The 20,513-nt window shown below is 40.3% G+C and overlaps 1 protein-coding gene across 2 annotated transcripts in view; it reads left to right on the forward strand.

Annotated features, from left to right (window-relative positions):
- Positions 1-20,513, forward strand: part of Ppp1r1c (protein phosphatase 1, regulatory (inhibitor) subunit 1C) — a 109,211-nt gene that overhangs the window by 41,442 nt on the left and 47,256 nt on the right. For both annotated transcript variants that reach the window (NM_001109200.2, XM_087653834.1), the window contains 2 exon segments: positions 6,834-6,868; positions 9,849-9,909. In NM_001109200.2, coding sequence (NP_001102670.1) covers positions 6,834-6,868; positions 9,849-9,909 — 96 coding nt within the window.

Genomic DNA, 20,513 nt, shown 5'->3' on the forward strand with positions numbered 1-20,513 from the left:
GTTTGCACTGCCATTTTCTTCTCATTGGTACTGGCAGTCCACACAATACACCCTGGTCCTGTTGGGTAGCCCTTAAAATCAGTTATTTTATGGAGGACTCTGGGGGAAAATTGATCTGCTAATGAGGTTATCTACAATTTTCTCTAAAAAGGAAAGACTGGAAATAGTGCTGAAGAGAAAATATGGCCGAGTGACTCTTGGCACAGCAGACTGGAGCTGGGCTTTGCGGTTTATTTTCTCCACATCTCCCTTCCCACTGCACATAAATTCACTGCTCTGGTAGTTTCAATTTGGACCCCAGTTGTACCATCTGAGAGTGTAGAAGAGACCATAGAAGAAACCACTGCCTGGTGGCTCAGTTTGGTGAGTTGAGTAACAGGCCTCCAGCAGGGAAGGGCAGGCTTCCAGTCAAAGGGCTAGTGAGAGAGCTGGGGAAGCCACTAGGAGAGGGTTCATCAAAGCTGCCTCAAGAGAGCCTTGCTCTACCTAGCCCAACTATGAGGAAGTATCCAGCAGTCAGCTCAGTTCTTTGCATCTTGTAATAAATGCAGGGTAGATGTATCCAGGATGCTACACATGGTTATTCTAAACCAGGAAACAAAAACCACAAGGCTGATGGCAAACCTAGACTTCAAGTGTGCCCAACAGTGCAACACCATCCGTCATCTGCACTTGTGTATTCCTATTTAGTGCTGGAAACTCACTGTGCTGATCCATCCCGAGCTTGTAGACTCAAAGCCCTCTGTGGAGTCCCTGACCTTCCTTGTCTCCATTATGTATTGTTTAGTCATACAGGTTTAATGGTTCACATGAGCACTAGATGTGTCCCTGAGGTCTTGGGAAGGATGTCTCATCTTCAAATCTGCGAAAGGAAATAGAGAATCAGCTAAAAGGCAACGATTTAGATTTCACTGTCATTTTCAGAGATCTGATGGTAAATTCCTTTAGAGACCGCCAAACATAGCACCAGTCTTCTTGTAATGAAGCCTTTAGGGCACACACACACACACACACACACACACACACACACACACGCACGCACACGCACACGCACACGCACAAAACTATAAGTTGTTTTTTGAAGTGTTACTCTCATATAAAATGAAAATAATGTTTAGTCATGCTAGCAAGCATCAAAAACTAGAAGCAATGAAAATAAGCCAAGGATTTAGGGTCCTATCCAAGCTTACTGCTAGCTTGGGTAACTACTTCCTAGATAGAAGGATTAGACATAAAACTGAAGGATGCCTTGAGCATTATTAATGGACCTATGCAAATGAATCTACAGCATACTTTTCTAATCATTAATAATTCAGGAACATATTCTCACATTCACACACAGAAGGAAATTAGCATACAGGATGAATGTGAAATATCTTGTGGTCCAGACCATGTATGGGTGAGATCCTCCCCACCGTGTGTGTGTGTGTATGTGTGTGTGTGTGTGTGTGTGTGTGTTTGTGTTGTTTTTCTTAGTTATCCCCTGCCTTATATTATGGGACTGACTTTCTCAATGAGCCAGGTTAGCCAGTGATTTCTGGGGACCTGCCTGTTTCTGCCTCCCTAGTGCTAGGTCACAGACATGCTTGGCTGTGTCTAGCACCCCTGTCTGAGTGCTGAGGGTCTGATCTGAACTGAGGTCCTGTCACTTAGTAACATGCTTGTTACACCTGCACCATCTCCTCAACTGACTCCTATTTCTAGACCAGTGGTTCTCAACATGGGGGTCACAACCCCTTTGGGACCCAGACGGCCCTTTCGTAGGGATCACATATCACACATCCTGCACTTTGGATATTTTTACATTATGATTCACAACAGTAGCAAAATTAAAATATGAAGCAGCAACAAAAATAATTTTATAAATGCATTTTGACCCAAATGTATATAACTATATACACAATTATATATTATATATTTAGGGATCTCCAGTGAAAACATAAAAATTATCAGTCAAGAAATTATTATATTCATTCCTTTTAAATCTACATAACTTCATTCAGTTCAAGCTTTGTTATTAAAGTGTGTAGAAACTTTGTACCTAGAAGAGTATTCTTGCCTTAGAAGACACTAATATGACAAACACTAATACAAGTTTACTTAACTATAAATATTACTTGCTCACAGGGATAGGGTTACTAACTAGCAGTTAACTAGCAACATCCCCAAATCTATTACCGTGATGCAATTTAGACATTCATAACATTGGTTGCGGTTATAAGGGTATAAATGTGACAATCTATATTGATGACTATTTTTTCATAAACTCCTTTTGAGATTGACATTATTATAAATATTACACATGGTCTTATATTTTGTCAAAATCTTAAGTCGTCTACAATAGAATTATAATTTTAATGATAAATTTGGTAGAAGTCAGTGGTATTAAGTGACTTTGTGTTTCACAGAAATGATAGAATTTAAATAAAAACTTTAGCTTTTTTTCCACTCAAATTCTCTCATTTCAGGAACTCACTTTATCTTTTTGGTGGGCTCAATTTAAAGGAGTGACTCACGATAAATGACCAAACAAACAGATCAATGTAACAGGAAGAAAATAATACTGGAAAAAAATCTCAATTTTCTTCCTCCTACTAGGGTAGGGGTGTTCTCTGCGCTCTCTCTCTCTCTCTCTCTCTCTCTCTCTCTCTCTCTCTCTCTCTCTCTCTCTCTGTTTCTGCCTCTCTGTCTGTCTGTCTCTGTCTCTGTCTGTCTTCCCCACGCTGGAGTGTATGTGTGTCCCTATCATTGTGAGTTATGCTTACATAACGCTAACACACACACACACACACACACACACACACACACACACACACACACACACACACTGGTGGTTTTATGAAGTTCAGCCCTATTTTAATGAATTCTGCCTACTTGGGTTATGATTACTCATGCTAACTGCTTCTTTTATGCCACTTGATTGTATAATGAATATGGAACCTGGCTCCAGTTTAGTGAGGTGGCATGTCCCTATTTCAAGCAGCATTTTGCATCTTGAGGAGAGGAAATTAAGGAGCCTATTAGGATTGGCATTTCTATTCCAGTTCCTTAGTCATCTAGTCCGCTTGTCCCTTACTGCCTGTCTTGCCCTAGATATGTGTAGGAGGGTTTGTTTTTTTTTTTTTTTTGGCCAGCATAAGTAAAAATTGTGCATTCTTGATACCAGGCTGCAAGTCTAGCTTTTGTTTCTTTCACACAGGAAGTCACTCTTTGTACAGATGCTCTGAAAATTCCAGCTCCTTCTGCCTACTTCTGGATTCCAGAGCCACTTGGACCCCGTTTCTCACCTGCTTACTCTGCTGTGCTTTTGTGTGTTAGTTTGTTACTTTTAATGTTTCAGGTTCCCAGAGTTGTGTGCCTCCCTCTGACCACGGCTTCACCTTTCCAGTCATGTCTTTTTATGGTTAGCCGGTCACTGCTCTTCCCCTTTGAACAGGAAAAGTCTTCAGCACATCATTTTGTAATACTGTTTTTACTTGAAGTTCTCCAATTTTGTCTGAACTGACTTTTCTCGTTTGCATTTCTACAATAGCTGCTTAAAGTGAAGGCTCGAGTGTCCTTCTCTACTTCTCTAAATACAGCAGGAGTTTGCATCTTTGGAGTTTAGCCTAAGAAATTGTATCTCTCCCCACCAGAGCCTTCTATTTATAAACTAGTGCTGTTCTGCAAGAGATGCCCTGCATAAATTATTCATTTCTTTTTGGTTTGAGTTGGTTCACAAGGCTAATTCAACCAAGAGTATATTAAATATAACTTTACCATGCTACATTTTTCATATTCATATATGAGAATTTATATGAATTTCTCATATACATACATACATACATATATATGCATACTTGTATACACATACACAAACACATACATACCTTGATTTTAATTTCTTTTCAGTCTCCAGAAACTCACAGAGCAAAATCAAAGATCCTTATTTTTCCTGATTTCCTTTCTGATTCCGTTTTGAATCACTTAGCTTGATGATGTCTATAGGCATTTGACTATTGAAAGAGGAGAGGATTAAAAGTAAAAACTCTGTAAATCTCTCTGATTTGTGTGTGTGTTTCTCTGTGTGTCTGTGTATCTATATGTTTCAGTGTGTGTCTGTGTGTCTGTGTTGATGTGTGTCTGGGTCTGTTTGTGTGTCTGTGTGTCTTTATGTTTATGTGTGTGTCTGTGTATGTCTGTGTGTCTATGTGTGTATGTATCTGTGTGTTTCTGTATGTATATGTGTATTTGTGTGTCTGTTTCTGTACATGTGTCTGTGCGTCTGTCTATGAGTGAGTCTGTATCTATGTATGTGTTTGTTTTGGTGTGTGTCTGGGTCTGTATGTGTGTCTCTGTGTGTCTCTATGTCTATGTGTATGTCTGTATATGTCTGTGTGTCTATGTATGTGTGTATCTATGTGTGACTATCTGTATCTGTATACATGTCTCTGTGTGTGTCTATGAATGAGTCTGTGTCTATGTGTGTATCTGTGTCTGTGTATCTACGTGTGTGTCTATGTGACTGTGTTTGCTTGAATGTGTGAATACATTCACCAGAAGAGGACATCTGATCACTTAGAGCTAGAATTATAGGAATTCAAGAATCACCAGACATGGGTGCTAGGATATAAATTCTGGTCCTTAGAACAGAGCATCATATTATCTTAACTGCAGAGAGATTTCTAGTCAACAAATTTTGTAGTTTTTAAATTGTCAATAACTGTCTAGAAAGCTTCTCATCAATTACAAATTTATTGTGATCAATTATACCCAAAAGTACTGTTATTTTCTAGTTATTGAACATGTTTGACAATATTTGAATACAAAGATCTCTTCGCATATTTCATTGGAGATCTAGTATTCCTGAAAATTGCTGAAGTTGGCCATGGGGCTCACACTCTGTAGCCCAGCAGAAACCATGTGGCCACTATAAATGTCATGATGATGTTACAGAGAGCTGGCAAGACTTGAGTGTGCTTTTATGGGTCTCCTTTGTTGGTGGCAACTTCCATGGTAAAAATTATTAGGAACACAGTGTTTGTCTTTATTCTTCTTGTAAATGTGTACTGTGAGCAGACACTGTGAGTTTATATAAGGTGTCAGGAGGGCAGGAAGGATTATTCGTCCCCATCCAACAGCAGCCTAGGAAAGAAAATAAATAAATCAGCAGTGAACTTTAAAATCTGTAACACTTTTTTGAACATCTTTACCTCTGTGTAAGTCCCTTTGACTTGAAGCTTACTTAATTTTAATTCTTTACTTTCAAAATGGAGATATAGGATGGAGGGTTTGTTTTTTTGTTTTTTTGTTTTTTGTTTTTTTGTTTTGTTTTTTTTTTTTGTCTTTGCTTCTACAACAAAGTGAATTTTGTCACCATAACAACCAAACCAATGAAAGTCTTATTGAATTATAAAATGAATGTAGTTCTTACTGAAAAGAGATGCTTTTTATGTGTCTTATGAGAGAATAAAATATGTTCGAAGTGAATAATTGGAGCGTGTTCGGATGTTACAAATGTTAGATTAGATACTAGCTCAAACACTGAAAAGCCCTAGATCACAAGCCCAGTGCTGACTGATGTGGTCACATTACAATCCACCACTGGGCTGGCATTGCTACAGTCCGTTACATGTGGTGTCTCATGAAAATGTGACGGCAACAGTTTCTGCCCTGATGCATTGAAGCTTTCCAGTGTTGTCATTTTACAAAGAATACATAAATGTACATGAAAGCACATGCATTCATGTCTAGAGAGAAACTTGTTTGCTACCTATAGCTAGCTCTGGGCAACTGCATGGTACATCCAGGTCTAACTGTGCCTATATTGAATCTGTAGACTGCTGTTTGTAAGATGGCCATTTTTTGTGGTATTAATCCTGCCAATCCACAAACGTGGTGGAACTTTTCCATCTTCTGATATTTTCTGCAAGTTTTCCTTTACTATCTTAAAATTTATCATCATGCACTTGCTTGGTTATCATTATCCCCAAGATATTTTATATTATTTGAGGCTATGCCAATGGTGTTATTTCCCTGATTTCTTTCTCACTCCATTTGTCATTTGTCTATAGGAGGGTTACTGATTTTCCCTGGTTAATTTTGTATTCAGCCACTTAAGTTGTTGATATTCTTGGCCAAATTCTTCATTCAGTTTTGGACCATTAGGTTAGTCTTTTGGTTTGAAGACTAACATAAAGAATGGGAAAGGATCAATAGGATCCTATGGATCAAGAATCCAAGACAGAATCTGAATAAAATGAAGAGGAAAGAAAGACTCAATCCCAAACAGGCCTCTGTGGAGTGGTAGACATGATCACACACATCCCACCCCCAATTCCTCTCTGTCTAGCCTGTGAGAAGGCTCAGAACATTCTCATAAGAAAGGTATGGCAGTTGCTGACTCTGTATAGAGCCCAATGGAAGGGAGACTACTGTCCTCTTAGGAGTCATGGAGATTAAGCTGACAGTAAAATCAGGACTTGTCTGCAACACCTTTGAACAGAAATATCCCAACAATATTGGTAAATGCAGGAAAATAGATTAGAACAGAAGGATGTCATGTCTTGACACAGTTCTGAGTCATTTCTCTGGTGTCCTCTTTGGATGCTGAAGGCTGGCAATCTGGGTTGTCAAGTGCAAGGTTTCTCCATGTGTTTTCTTGACTTTTTGGGAGAAGAATCTCACAGGACAGCTCACCTGTCTCCTTGTCCTTCTCAGCCCTACTTCACAGTTGTTATATAATCATACGGCAATTGTTTAAAATGTTTCTATATATGTTTTTGGAAATATTAGCATGCAGTTACAAGAAAGACAATTACATTTCTAATGAATTATATCAACTTCTCTTTCAGAAATTGATGAGAAGAGGGTGACCAACACACAAGAAGTAAGTTTCCCTATGTTTTGTGTACATGTGTTAAAACACAACTGTGGTAATATCACAGTGTTTTTGTTCTTTCCTCTTATTCTGAGGATCCAACCCAGAGTCTCACACATAGTCTTGACCCACCATAGTCTTTGTAACAGAATTCTTTGGCACTAGTCTACATCAGTATTAACTGGGTGGGTGATGATGACATAGATAACACAAATGAACCTCCTAAATGAAGCTAGAGATAGTACTTACGTTGCTTTTCCTGAATGGGCAGTAAAGCAGTCTAAGGAAAAGCCCTGCCTTTCTCTGAAACTCTAAGCAATGCAAAAATGTCTAAGCTGAAACCTCAATTTTGGTGGTGAGACTTGTAACCCATAGTTTTAATTTCCTCAGTGTTTATATGTGAACATGATAGGCAGGCCTAGGCTACAGGAGATTCAGGAGTAAAGAGATGGAGGTAGTGCCAGGCACATCTTACAAGGTCTTTAGCTCTTTAGAGCCCAAGTCAGCCCTTAGGGATTTCCATCATCACCACATCTAGAAGCACAGCAGGCTCCAGGCAGGTACGGTGTTGGAAGAGCTGAGAGTTCTACATCTTGTTCTGAAGGCACACCGAACACTGACATCCTGAGGCAACTAAGAGGAAGCTCTCTCAGAGCCTACGGCTACAGGGACACACTTCTTCCAACAAGGCCACACCTCCAAATAGTGCCACTCCCTGGGCCAAGCATATTCAAACTACCAGTGTCCCATAGCTGACGTCCCTAAAATGAGTTCCTTTGGAGCCTTGGTAACCAGAACTTGTGGGCTAAACAAATAACATGCTCAAATAAAAATTCAGTGCCAGTCTGAACCTTGTACAGCTCTCAACTTTTTCATGTCTATATGCAGGTAGAATTCAGATAGAAAGTTGGAGGCAGGTGAGACTTAGGGATCTGCTAGACTACATAAAATATAAAGAATTATATAGCTCCAGTAATGGGACAAAGAGAGAATGAATGGGCTGTGGATATAAATAGTTTTCATGATCATGAGTAAGCATACGGCACCCAAAGAAGAAATTCTAGAAATTGCAACCAACCAAATAGGATTTTGCACAGTTTTAAACAATTTACCGAGACAGTCAGTGCAAAATGGCTTTGGAAACTAAGCACTTATGTGAAGCAGGTTTCATTATGTTTCACCTATACCCTATGAAGAGACAACATGACCTCTCTGTAGAGTTAACTTTCTACATATCTTAGAGTGTGTATATGGGGGAAAATGCATGAAATCCCAGAGGTAGTGACTGCTAATCAAGATCAGCCTGACATGACTAAAACAAGAATGGTACCTCAGAATCATCAATCACCCATACAGTTAGTGTCAATGCAGACTGCTACCAAAGCACTGGTGTGTGAGACCCTGGGTTTCATCCTCAGTAAAAGGAGAGAAACGATCTCTTCTGCAACTTGCTCAGAGACCAAGCATTTGTCAAGTATCTGCTTCAATTTTCTTACCTTTACTTTTCGATAGATTTATTTTGCATCAGTAAAGAATAAATACCATCTGGATGATGATTTCAAGAACAATTTAGCTTGCACAAACAAGTTAAAACATCAAAAAATAATTTCTATTTTCCTTAAAATTCTATACCTCAGATTCCTTCTTATATGAATAGAAACATAACCCCTCATTTATATGTTGTAACTTTTTTATACTTCAGTTTTGCTCAGCAAAGATCACTTCAAACACCAGAACTCATTAATTAGTTTCATTCATCACATTAAAGTATAATTTAATATGCATTTTTTTAACTTTTCCTTTTGACACAAACTCTCAAGTAGCCCAGGCTGAGCTCAGTGTCACTAAATGGTAGTGGCTGGCCTTGAACTTCTGACCCTCCTTCTTCCATTTCTCTAGTAGTAGGATTACAGACATATACAGCTCTATGCTATCTTATGATATGATGGAGTTCAAATACAAGGCTTCATGTATGCTAGGCAACACTCCATCCTTCTCCTTTCTATAAACACATTGCTAAAAAGAAGTCACTTGGACACAATCTGATTGATGAATGAACTATATTAATAATGAGAATAATTATTCATAATATAGAGATGATTCCACATGATCATAGAATGGTGGTTTTGATCCTAAAGTGTGTTCTTATTTTTATCCTTTTAAAAGTAAAACTTGATCTGGGATATTTAGGTGACAATGCTGTAGAGCAGTTTTGATAAGAAAAGACTTAGTTTTTGGACAAACAAAAGCATATGACTTTACCTTATCATTCTGAATAAAAGCAGGGTTTAGATTGAATGTGGCTAATTAAGATCGCTTTTATGAATGAAGAACTCAAAATTTTCCTTTGCTACCCTCATTAATTATAGAGGCAGATAACATGTGCATATATGTATACATTATATATGTCATATATACATATCACTGACATATTTTTGAAATAACCTTGTATCAGAACTCATATAATTTTTACAATTTAATTAATATCCTTTTATTTTCTTTAAATAAACTAATCTGGAGTCAAGCAATTTGGCTTAATAGGTTAAGGCACTTGCCACCAAGTCTGACACCTCAACTTTGATCTCCAGGACCTCCATTGCAGAAGGAAACAAGCAACCCTACAAATTGTCCTCCGACCTACACACACGCACCATGAGATGTGTACACCCACAAGTATACACACAGCAAACAAATGGGTGTAATAAAACCACGTACACTGTGAAACTAATGTTAATAATGAAATGTTTAAAAGAATTAGAAATCACCATACATGTGAATTTTATGATGGAAGACTCCCTTTGGTTCATGTAGCGTAGAGGTCTGTGACGTCACTGAGCGTGTCCATAAGTGATTACAGCTACAGCACTACGTCTCGACAGGGAGACCTCACAAAGCCCTTTGAGATACAGTGCAGTTTTGTCTGCTTCACAGGTCTGACAGCATTGTACTTGTAATGCATGTCTAATGCTTTCCATTTCCTTGTCCACAGTCCCAGAATGCATCCCCTAAGCAAAGGAAGCAGAGTGTGTACACGCCACCGGCTATGAAAGGTACTGCTAGGTATCACTCGGGTGTCCTGAGCAATGGCTGTCAGGACTGGCAGGCCATTTGTCTGCTGATCATGTATGCTTGTCTCAGCTGTGCTTCTAGCAACAGGGTGGAGGTGGGGAAGATTTTACCTCTCTGAAGCTCCGTTTCGTTGTGGGTGAAATAGGCGGCTGAAGAATTGGTAACTTCAGAGTTTCAGAACCTTAGAATGGGAGGAAAGAAATCAATTTTCAAAATAACGACTTTTTCTTTTATCTTTATTTATATTTTTCCTTTGAAAGAATTCTTCCCAAACCTCTGATTGTTCTTGTTGATTGGCACATGATTACTAGTTTGTTTTCCCCCCTTAAGTTAAGGAAAGCAGAAGAGTTGGGCTAGGTGGAGATGTCGTGTCAAGCATGTCTCGCTGCTTCAAGTCAGAAGCAGATCTACTGAACCCAGTCGAGCACCAGTTTGCTGTACTTCTAGCAGCTGCCCAGATCACATCAGAGAATGCTGGCTCAGAGGCTGGCATCGCCCCAGAACTTCTCCTCAAAATTAGAACTGCCAAGTAACATTTAAGTGTATCAGGATTTTGACAAATACTAGTTCCAGGAAAGGCTCCTTTTCTTTTTCACACAAAAATGTTCCTGACACAAGGCAGCGACTGCTGTTCAGGCCAGCACCCCCCATTCCAGTTTGGCTGCCTGGCTGTTGGCGCAGGGTCCGTCACGCTGCCCTCCAGCTCTGACTCAGTGTGGAAGAAGCCAGTGGGGAAGCTTAGAGGTCTAAACCGGAGCTAGCGCTTCCACTTTTTATTCCTTTTTGCAGGGAGGTGGGATACAAATGGATCCATAGCTACTTTCAGTAAACTTCTGTCCTGTGCAGTCATAAAAGGCTGCGTGTGTAGAAAGAAGAGTAAATGATGCTTTCGTCTGCGTTGTAGTTTATCCCAAGACGATTGTTAAGTTCCTGGTATCACTGTCTAAAGATCAGTGTAGGGTTTATAGTTCTTCGTCGTGAGTGATTAGGATTTCTCAAGACGCATCAGTTTGGGCATGAAAAGACGACAATGAAGATGTGCAGTGGCTCAATTATTTCCTCTGTTCTATTTTGGGTTAGCTTAAGCTAAATAAAGTAGTACTGTCCTGGTGTCCTCAGAGAATAACTATATTATTTTGAAAGGAAAATCTTAAACTCAAAGGCCTAAGGGGCCACGGTGCTCGTTATTTTTAGCTCTCAGATATCCTAAGAATGTGGGACTCTAGCACTCAGAGAAGCTGCTTCTATCGAAGCATCTTTTAGTATAACTCCATCCTGCAGGGTCGAGAGATGGTTCAGCATCTGCAGCAATGAGTTCCGGCCTTAAGGGAGTGTAGGCATTTGTTCAAGGAGGCCTCAGGTATCGACACGAATCAGTTAGGGAATGTCTATGTCACTTTTCAGCATACGATAAAAGTAAAAACCAAATCGGAATGATTTTCTCAGTCTAGTATCTGTTCCTGGAAACCAGTTTAACCAATGGTAACATATGGCCTCTTGTGAGCACAATGAGGAGATTTAAGCATGTTAAAGATGGCTGGACAAAGAGAGTGTTATTGAGACGCTAAACATGTTAATACGGCTGCCCCAAATGAAGGTTCTTCAGACTGCAGTGGAATGTTGCAGTGAGTGTAGACTGGTTTGCTGAGAGTGCAAAGCACCAACAGGGACAATCAACATGAGCAAAGAAAAACAAAACAAAACAAAATGTGTCCTGAGGCGGTCTACAGTGAGGGAAAGTCTACAGCTTCCTGAAGGAGCCAGTGACTAACTGGCTAGAAAAACAAAGAAGGCAGAGCCTAGCTTCTTTTGTTTGAGGAGTTACAGGGTAAGGAGACAAGGTAGAAAGGAATGAACTTCACCCTACTCCTGCCTCCCACTAACCTACGGAGTATTTTCATTTTTCCTTTCTTTTGAAATTACTGTAGTATAGACAGTAGGCTTAGAAAAAGCATACTGCTGTGTCCTGTTTGTGTCAGGGGAAAATGCAAAAGGGCAAGACATGAAGCAGAGCCTAGAATGCTGTTTGACCAGGCACAGTGTCTGGAGGGCGGTGTTGATGACCCCCAAGATCTCCAGTTGGCCACTAACTACTAAATTTCTTCACTCGGATGCTATGGGCCTTTATAAACTTAATATGTCCGAACCAAACCTATAAAACTCTTCTCTGGTTTTCTCGATCTTGGTAAACTGTCCCTAGCTGTTCAGATAATTGTTCTACATGGGTCAAGGAGAAGAGTTGGGTAGGTAAGGAAGCAGGGTTGGGTCCAGCAGAGTTGGAGGTGTGGGGATGACGATGGCCAGTACTCCACTGGACTGTGTGAAGTTACCTAGCTTCTTTCTGGGCACTCCAACTGCTAGGAAGGCCCTTTCAAGTGTGTATTTACGACCTGTGTTGTTACTGCTCTTCTCAACTTTGCTACTTCCTACACCAAAATTCAATGTTAGACACGTAAATATTTCAAGACTTCTTTCAGGTCTGTATCCCACCTTGTTGTCAAACACACCTGCCATTTTGTTTCTTTACACACATTCTTGATTTCCTAATAGTTTCCATTGTATCTAAATACATCTTTTAAAATCAACCTAATATTTCAAGTGAGGACAGACCAGAAGACAAAGAGGCAGCTATGTCTGAAATTTCCTTCATGCCCCCAAACTTAATTTCTTGATACAACCTCCACCTGATTAGCTTTTGCAGGCACTTATGTGCGTGTCTCGACAAATAGTAAGCTGGCCATGAATCTAAAATTTCTGATCCTTGGTCTTGTACTGATTTCCATATTCACCAAAAAATTCTTATTGTCAACTATGTCTTTTTTTTTCTCCAGCAAAATGGAAGTCAGAACTGTCATTTCAATAAGATTTTCTGTCTTTAGAGTCAGGCTGTTAGACTAACATAGCATAGATTGTCCTGATTCCACCTTTCACTTTGATTTCGATTATCTCAGGGGTAAGCCATCCACACAGAAAATAAATTTATCTCTCATATTCTTAATCCAAGTCCATTACAAATCTATCAAACAGAGCAAACTGCAGACAGCAAGAGTACACTGGAGCACATGTGTCTCCCTCTGGTTGACACTCATTTTGATTGCCACAATTTAACAATTATTTACCAGGCATGATAGTATTTTATCCCTTCAAATCAGAAGTCCTCAATCACTGTTCTCTGACAGGTTGTTGTGTTTTAGATATCCTGTGCCACAGTTTTTATAACCATAGGGGCCAATCATAAATTTAAGATGTATATTTTTCTTAAAAATGACAGAAGTTGGCATTTTCATCAGAAGTGCTTCTTTCCCCTTACCCTGTAATCTAGTGCTGTAATCAGATAAGTAGAAAGTTTTGATAATTATAATCAAATGGATAGCTGATGACTAGAGATCCCTGTGCACTTTCCTAGTATTTATTTATGTGGTGGGCAGCCTGCAATTTACAAAACAGCCAATTAAATTATTGTTGGGTTGCTTGAATCTTGTTTTCGGAAAAGCAAAGTGAATTTGAATCCTGGCACAGGAAATGCTTATTTCCACCGTGTGTGTGTGTGTGTGTGTGTGTGTGTGTGTGTGTGTGTGTGTGTGTTCTACTGGAATTCAAATATGTTCAACTGCAAAGTGGGTGCTATTGATTTAAGTGGAAACTTGAACATTAAACAGAGGAGCAGATAGAAAATCCACTTAATGTGACAAAGCCCATTAGTATTATATTTCTCTTCTTAATGTAAGTAACTTATATGTTTCATTTACATCTTCTTCTCATTCTTTCTAATTTCTTATAAAAGAAAGTTTCAGTTGCTTCAGTGTCCTATGATTGTTCTTCTCAGCTGATGTATCGTGCAGACCTTCAGATCTATAAGGCATTATAGCCCCTAAGCTTTTAGTTTATTTCCTCCCAAGATAGATGTAATCATAAATATTTAATCTTAATTTAGCCTCCTCTCACAAATAGCAATAAATGAAAATAAAAAACAACTCGGTGTAGGAACTGAATGCCCTAGTAGGAAAGGCTAAAATAGTTTTAAGAGGTGGGGCCAAAGATGTAGCAAGGGGTATGAAGTATTACTGAAGGATGATCCATCAGGGGACATTGCTTGTACTGATTTCAGAGAGCCCGACAACAAACACACAGATTTGAGTGATAACCATCAGGATTGGTAGATGAACATCTACACTTGTGATCTGGGTAATCTTCAGAAAATCAGGGTCAATCTTTTTGCCTCTTCTCATCGCCATGAATTGCTAGGGAAACTGAAGCAAAAGGAGAATTGGTAATACCTAAAATAGGCAAATCATACGTGGGTTCATTTTTAGGATTTACTTGGACCCTTAATGGAGAGTGAAGTGCAACCATATCCATTTCCATCAAAGTCTTGAGTTCAGCAGCGAGGTTATAGGAAAAGCATAGCCGTGAATGGAAAGGCTGGAGAAAGGATGAAGACCCACTGCACATTTAGCCTTGCCCAGTGGATATGAAGTCAGCTCTAAGGGTGCCGGGTCCTACACAGCATGAGCTCAAGAGTGACTATGCTTTGATTTAGTTCAGCTACAGCCAAGTTTAGAAAGTTTTCTCTGACATTCTGGTTCCTTTTCCACACAATCTGGTTCTAGCATCACTTCACCCAGTTGCTCCTCACAAATGCTATGTCCACTCTTCCCAGTTGAACCAATCCGGTGATCAGATATATATATATATATACACACACACACACACACACACACACACATGTATGTATGTATATATGTGTACGTATGTATATATCCAACAGGAGGCAATGATTATATTGTGACTCAGGAGGTTCTCAAAAGGAAGCAGTCAGCACCACACCCCTCTGCCTTTACTAAGTACTGCACAGTCACTGAAGGCAAAGAGGTGGGGCAGGGCATTTGAGCTGCTTACCAGGCCTTCTCCACCCAACCGTCCCTTTCGAACTTTTCTGACTCTCTGCAGCTTTTCTGTAGGTACTTATCACATCTGCTGTTCTAAATCTTGCTCATTCCCACCCCCTCCTGTGCTGGTTCAGTTTATTTACTATTCAGGGTGGGGTTTGCTTGTTCAACTCAAGATTTCTAGGTAGCAAGGCACATTCTAAATATACACAAATCTTGGTCCTTTTTAAAAGCTATGCTTCTATTTCTAGACCCACTTCCTCCAGTGCTCTTTAATTACTTCCTCTGAGTCTTAAGTTTATCTTCCCTCATATCTTTAAAAATGGTGGGTGGAATCAGGCTGGGAACTAAGAATGTTCCATTCTCAGAAGTCAAGTGGATGCACCCCCCCTTTTTTTTTATTCTTTCTAAGATCAACACAGAGAGAAAATGGAGCAAAGGAAAGGCACACAAAAAGACTTCTCTTGTTATGTAGTACTGCCTTAGGATTGCAACATGGGATCAGCAATTTCATCAACCTCATGCCACTTAAAGATTTGAAAGTGACACCATCATTTATCAATATAGTCTCACTTAATTGTCTTAATGCAGTTACCTGTGTTTAAATTAGTCTCCTTATATTTACAGGCCATTCAAATGAATAGCTTTCAATTTTACACACGACTTGCTGTCTCAGAGGTGTGTGGGTGATGGGGGTTGGAGGAGATGAGTTTCTATATTTGGTTTGGGTGGCTAAATCAAAACCAGCATGTTCAGATCTTTCTCAAATACACAAATGGTTGTACTTAATTGGGTAACTCCCTGTACCACATTTTTAAAAATCACATCTGAGCCCTGCTTTGCGCTCTGCACTCAAGTGCTATGGCTGGGAAGCTGAGAAAGTTAATCCCAACTGTGCAGAAGGCTGTGTGCAGAAGCAAGCCACAGTTAAACTGAGCACAGCACAGCAACTCCTTCAGTAGAGATGTAAGCAAATTCATCAGGGGACGTGGACAGATCCAAGTATGACCCGGTGGGCAGGAAGTAAGACCACTATGGAGTCTCAGACTCCCAGTCATATTTACATATGCCGTGGAAGTAAAACAGAAGTGGCCATGGAAAATTGGAGCCATCGTTGACCATCTGTTCATGGAAACATGAGAAGCATTTATGATTACATTGTCTCAGGCACAGTTAAATCCTGCATGACTTGTCATTGGAATCAAAAGACCCAGCCCTGGTTCTGGTGCTTCAAATTATTGGTCATGGCCACTCATCTTGACACATCTGTATAATGGAAGGGCAGAAGCTAAAGACAGAGGACAGAGAAGAGAAACTTAATGGATGTGGTAGACTCTGAAGAAAAGATAAAGGAGGTGAATGTCAGACTGTGAAGCATTGTTGAAATTTCACAAATAGGGAACCAAAGGGGATGTAGAATCTGCAAAGGCAGCAGAGCACATCAGTGATCTCATTGACTGTTGTCACACTTTCAGTCCTGAAGAGGGTTCTGGGAAAGGCTCTTCCAGCAGCTGTCTCTGTACTGAGCAGGCTGGTTTCCATGAGGAGTTCTCCTGTGGCATGTGATCTCTTCATGGCATGTCTGTCCTGCAAGGCTCACTGTTGTTAATGGTAGTTCTAGTTTTTTGCTATGAAGATATCTATTAATCCTGCCATGCCTGGAATCCAAGGAACTCAGAACACAGTGACTCTAGAGATGCAATAAAGCCAGAAGGAGACAAAATGAACTTCACCAGGCCACTGGGTATCCATCTTTGTACTGCCCAGCTGTTCTTGACACTAGGAAATGTGTAAGTAACTTCCGTTAACAGGCTTGTCCAGACCTCACCTTTTAGCGAACTGGGACATCTGTACGCATTTGAATCCTTTCGGAAAGTTCCAGTTCATATCTGCCTTTCTTCCTAATATTACTTTTCAGTCAGAAGGATTTCCGCTCAAGTCACACACTAGAAACATGGATTATATATTTTGGAACAGTTTTCGAGTCACAGAACACCTGGGGAGTCCGCACATGTCATTTCCAGGCACTGTATACCTGTCATCGCTGCAGTCTGTTTCATGCACAGCAAATCTTGTTACACTCTGTAAACCAATGTAGGTGTTTGCTTTGTACTTATCTTGGGTTGTTTAATGTTTTGGTTCTGCTCCTGAGAGTTTTTCAGTAATTGGGTTGCATACGGACCGCATTATGTGCAGTTATTATCTCTCTACGTTTTTTTTTTTTTTTTCTTGACCCTGACTTGACAGGTTCTCACTTTTCTTGGTTGGATGACCTTGAACCTTTTGAAAATATTGGTTGATTATTTTTATGGGTTAACTCTGTATTTGGATTTCTCTGGGGATCTTCTCGCGACTACACTGGTAAAGCATCACAGAGATAAAGAGACACTGTCCTTACAGGATGTCAAGGACACACAGTCTCAGCATAGGTTGAGACCTGGCTGAGTCCGGCCTCCTAGGATTCATTTCTTTCCCATTTTCAAGTTCATCCTGATTGCCACAATGAATAGCCAAAGATCTTTATACTTTAATGGAATTTAAAATTCATTTAAATTTTACCTGTATAGGTGCTTTTGGTCTTCATTGCATGCATGCAGTACCACCGAAGCCAGACGAGGGCATTGGATCTCTGGAACTGGAATTCTGAGTGTGAATGTACTGCCATGTGGGGTCTGGGAATTGAACCTTGCTCCTCTGAGCCATCTCTCTGACCCTCTTAATGGGAATCTTTTTTCATAAGACCTTTTCACCCTGGTTTCTGCAAATTACTCAATTTCTTTTAAAGGATAATCTTTGCGATTAGATTAAAACCTAAATTTAATTTAAAAAGGCAATTGTGATATAGTTCTTCCTGTGATAACAATGTTCTCCTCAAACTAAGTTTCCAGCTAATTTTGTCTTTTCCCAGTGCATGCCCTGTGCCCATCTACCCTCTAGACTGATGAACCATACAAATCTCAGTCTTGTTTTAATTCCTCCAGTTATTTCAGAGAAAGGCCCTGGAGTAGATCTTGGCTTCCTGTCACCTGACTAGCCTCCTCAACTGGAACTATTTTGCTTCCTTTCTCTTTCTTCCTCCCACCCCCACCGCTGCAGTGCTAAGCTTCGCTTGATTCTTTGTAAATATACAGAGCTATTGTTCGACTTCTATTGTTTGACTGTTGTTTCTCAGTGCTTTGTTCTCAGCCTCATTCCTGTAGAAGGCTTTTCCCCTTGACTGGATTCTAAGTCCTTTGAATTCTGACACTTTACGACTAGTAATGAATTCCACAGAGGCCTCCGTGTGGTTTCTGTTATTCCCATGAGCTAAGCTGAGTCTCAGGACAGGGACGATGTCAGGTGTATTCTCTTTCATTTTCCATTTGTATTGCAACAGCTCATAATAAATGCCGAATCAGTGGGTAAATAATACAGACTTAAAAAGTATAATAACAGCTTAATGTTGCCCACATTGAAAAAAAACTATCAGTTTGTGTGTCTGTCTCTCTCTCTCTCTCTCTCTCTCTGTGTGTGTGTGTGTGTGTGTGTGTGTGTGTGTGTGTGTTTTATTCATTGACTCAATTACTACGGCATGCTGTAAGCATTTATAAAACGACTACTGTCTGCCAGGTCACAGATTAGATGCTGGAGCCGAGATGAGCTAAACGTCATCTCTGTCAACAGAGAAAATGTCAGATGAAAAAGTGAGCTGTATGGAAACTAATTATTGGCTGCCTGAGATGTATTTGGATGGCAGCAGTTGAGGGCAGAGGAGGAAGCACCCACCCCTGCCCACAAAGTCCAGGAGAGGCTCCGCAGGAGAAAGAGACTTCTGTGCCAGAGGCGGGTGAGCAAGCTCTTAAAAGAGAGGAGTGGAGGGTAGACAGCGGGTGGATGATTTGCCAGAACTGGACACAGGCAGACTGTGTTCCACACACTGTGAGCGGCTGAGTGTCTCCTGGGACCTCTACTCAGGGTCTGGGCTGTATTCAGAGGCAGCAGCACGTTCTATTAAAAATGTTTACATAGGATGGAAAAGAATGAGTTTGTAGCATTTCAAACTTGTATACTTTCCTCACATTTCCTCCCTTGGCTCCTTACAATCCTCTGTGCCTGCTCCTCCCAGTCCATTCCTTTCTGCCCTCATGACAATGGCTAGATGGTGCATCGGTAGGTAGACGGATTCCGTGTGTAAGAGAAACTTGTAACGTTTGTCATATGTCCTTCCACTTCCTCAACATGCTCTTCCCACACCCTTTAGGCCCTGGCTCCATCCTCCAGACACATAGATCGTCTTTGCTTGTTCTCTCTCTCTCTCTCTCTCACACACACACACACACACACACACACATATACACCATACCCTATGTAGATACCAACTATGAGAGAAATCTCACACTTTCAGCCAATGTGTGTTCTGCTTCCACCTATATTGTTATTACTATTATTATTATTTATTGTTATGAGGCAAGCTCTCTTACTGAAGCTGAAGCTCACTGAGTTGGCTTCAGGAACCTCCCTGTCCTTCCTTCCCTAGTGCCAGGATTATAGGAGCACAAGGCTGACCCTGGGCTGACCCTGAGTGCTTAATTTAGGGCACCTGTTTGCACCTCTTGGTGGCTGAGCCATCTCTCCAGCTCTCGGATGGACTTTTAAATCTATCGCATCACACAGTCTTGAAAGTGTGGGGCTTTTGGAAAAGGGACATATAAACTATTGCCTTTTCAGCATGACTACTTTCAATAATTATACTTGTCTCAGTTCATCTGCCTGTCCTCAGTACTGTTGTTTGTGGAAAGATGACTAACTACTAGAGCCAACCTGGGTCTTGTTTCCTAAATAGTAGCTGTGACTTGTGAGAAGTTGAACTACCCATCATGTTATCTTCCAAATAAATTAATGGAAATCCACGTCAAAATCTTTTATGATTAAAATCTTCATAATAAATTGAGGACTTGGGTCTTAGTGAGGGCAAATCTAGGATAGGATTACATTCTTGGCAAACGTGTTCTGCTCTATAAAACCTGTCTAAACACGTTCCCTCTTAAAACCTTGATATTCTCATCTAAACTGCAAAATCCAGGCTGATCTCGAAGATAATTTTATGTCCAGTTTTGTTAATTCCTTTCTCAGAGGAGCCTCTTGACTAGAATGTACAGAGGATTTTGAGAGCGTGAAATGGTTATTTTTTTTCTTTCTGGATGTAAACCTGTTTCTCAGCCTGCATTCAATTCTTGAAAGATTATTGGCCTTTAATCTCCAAATACAGCAAAGCTAACTGGGCCATTTGTTGTGAAGGGAACAGGAAAAGACAAGAGTGGACATCAATATTGCTGTCCATCAAGACAAACATATCTCTTATACTTGAGTTCTGCATAGCTCTGGGCTGGGTAGATGACCGGTGGTAAGCAAGATGTTTCAAATTTTGAGGGAAGTTTACAATTGTGATTCTTTTGCTAAGAGATAAAACAGCAAGTACTATAATATCCAAAGGTTACAGTTTCAGGAAAAAGAGTAGGTCACAACACCATACACACACACACACACACACACACACACACACACGTATAGTAAACATCAATCTTACAATCTGGATTCAACATTGAGCCCCCGTTCTCTAATTGGCAGTAGGGGCTGCACTGTACTTGCTTTGCCCTTGGCAGGTAAACCAAGCCTCTCTTCTCCTTTTACTCTTTTCTCAGGTTTGTCTGCACAGC

Source organism: Rattus norvegicus, chromosome 3 (assembly GCF_021556685.1).
Source record: "Rattus norvegicus strain SHRSP/BbbUtx chromosome 3, alternate assembly SHRSP_T2T, whole genome shotgun sequence".
Classification (NCBI taxonomy): domain Eukaryota; kingdom Metazoa; phylum Chordata; class Mammalia; order Rodentia; family Muridae; genus Rattus; species Rattus norvegicus.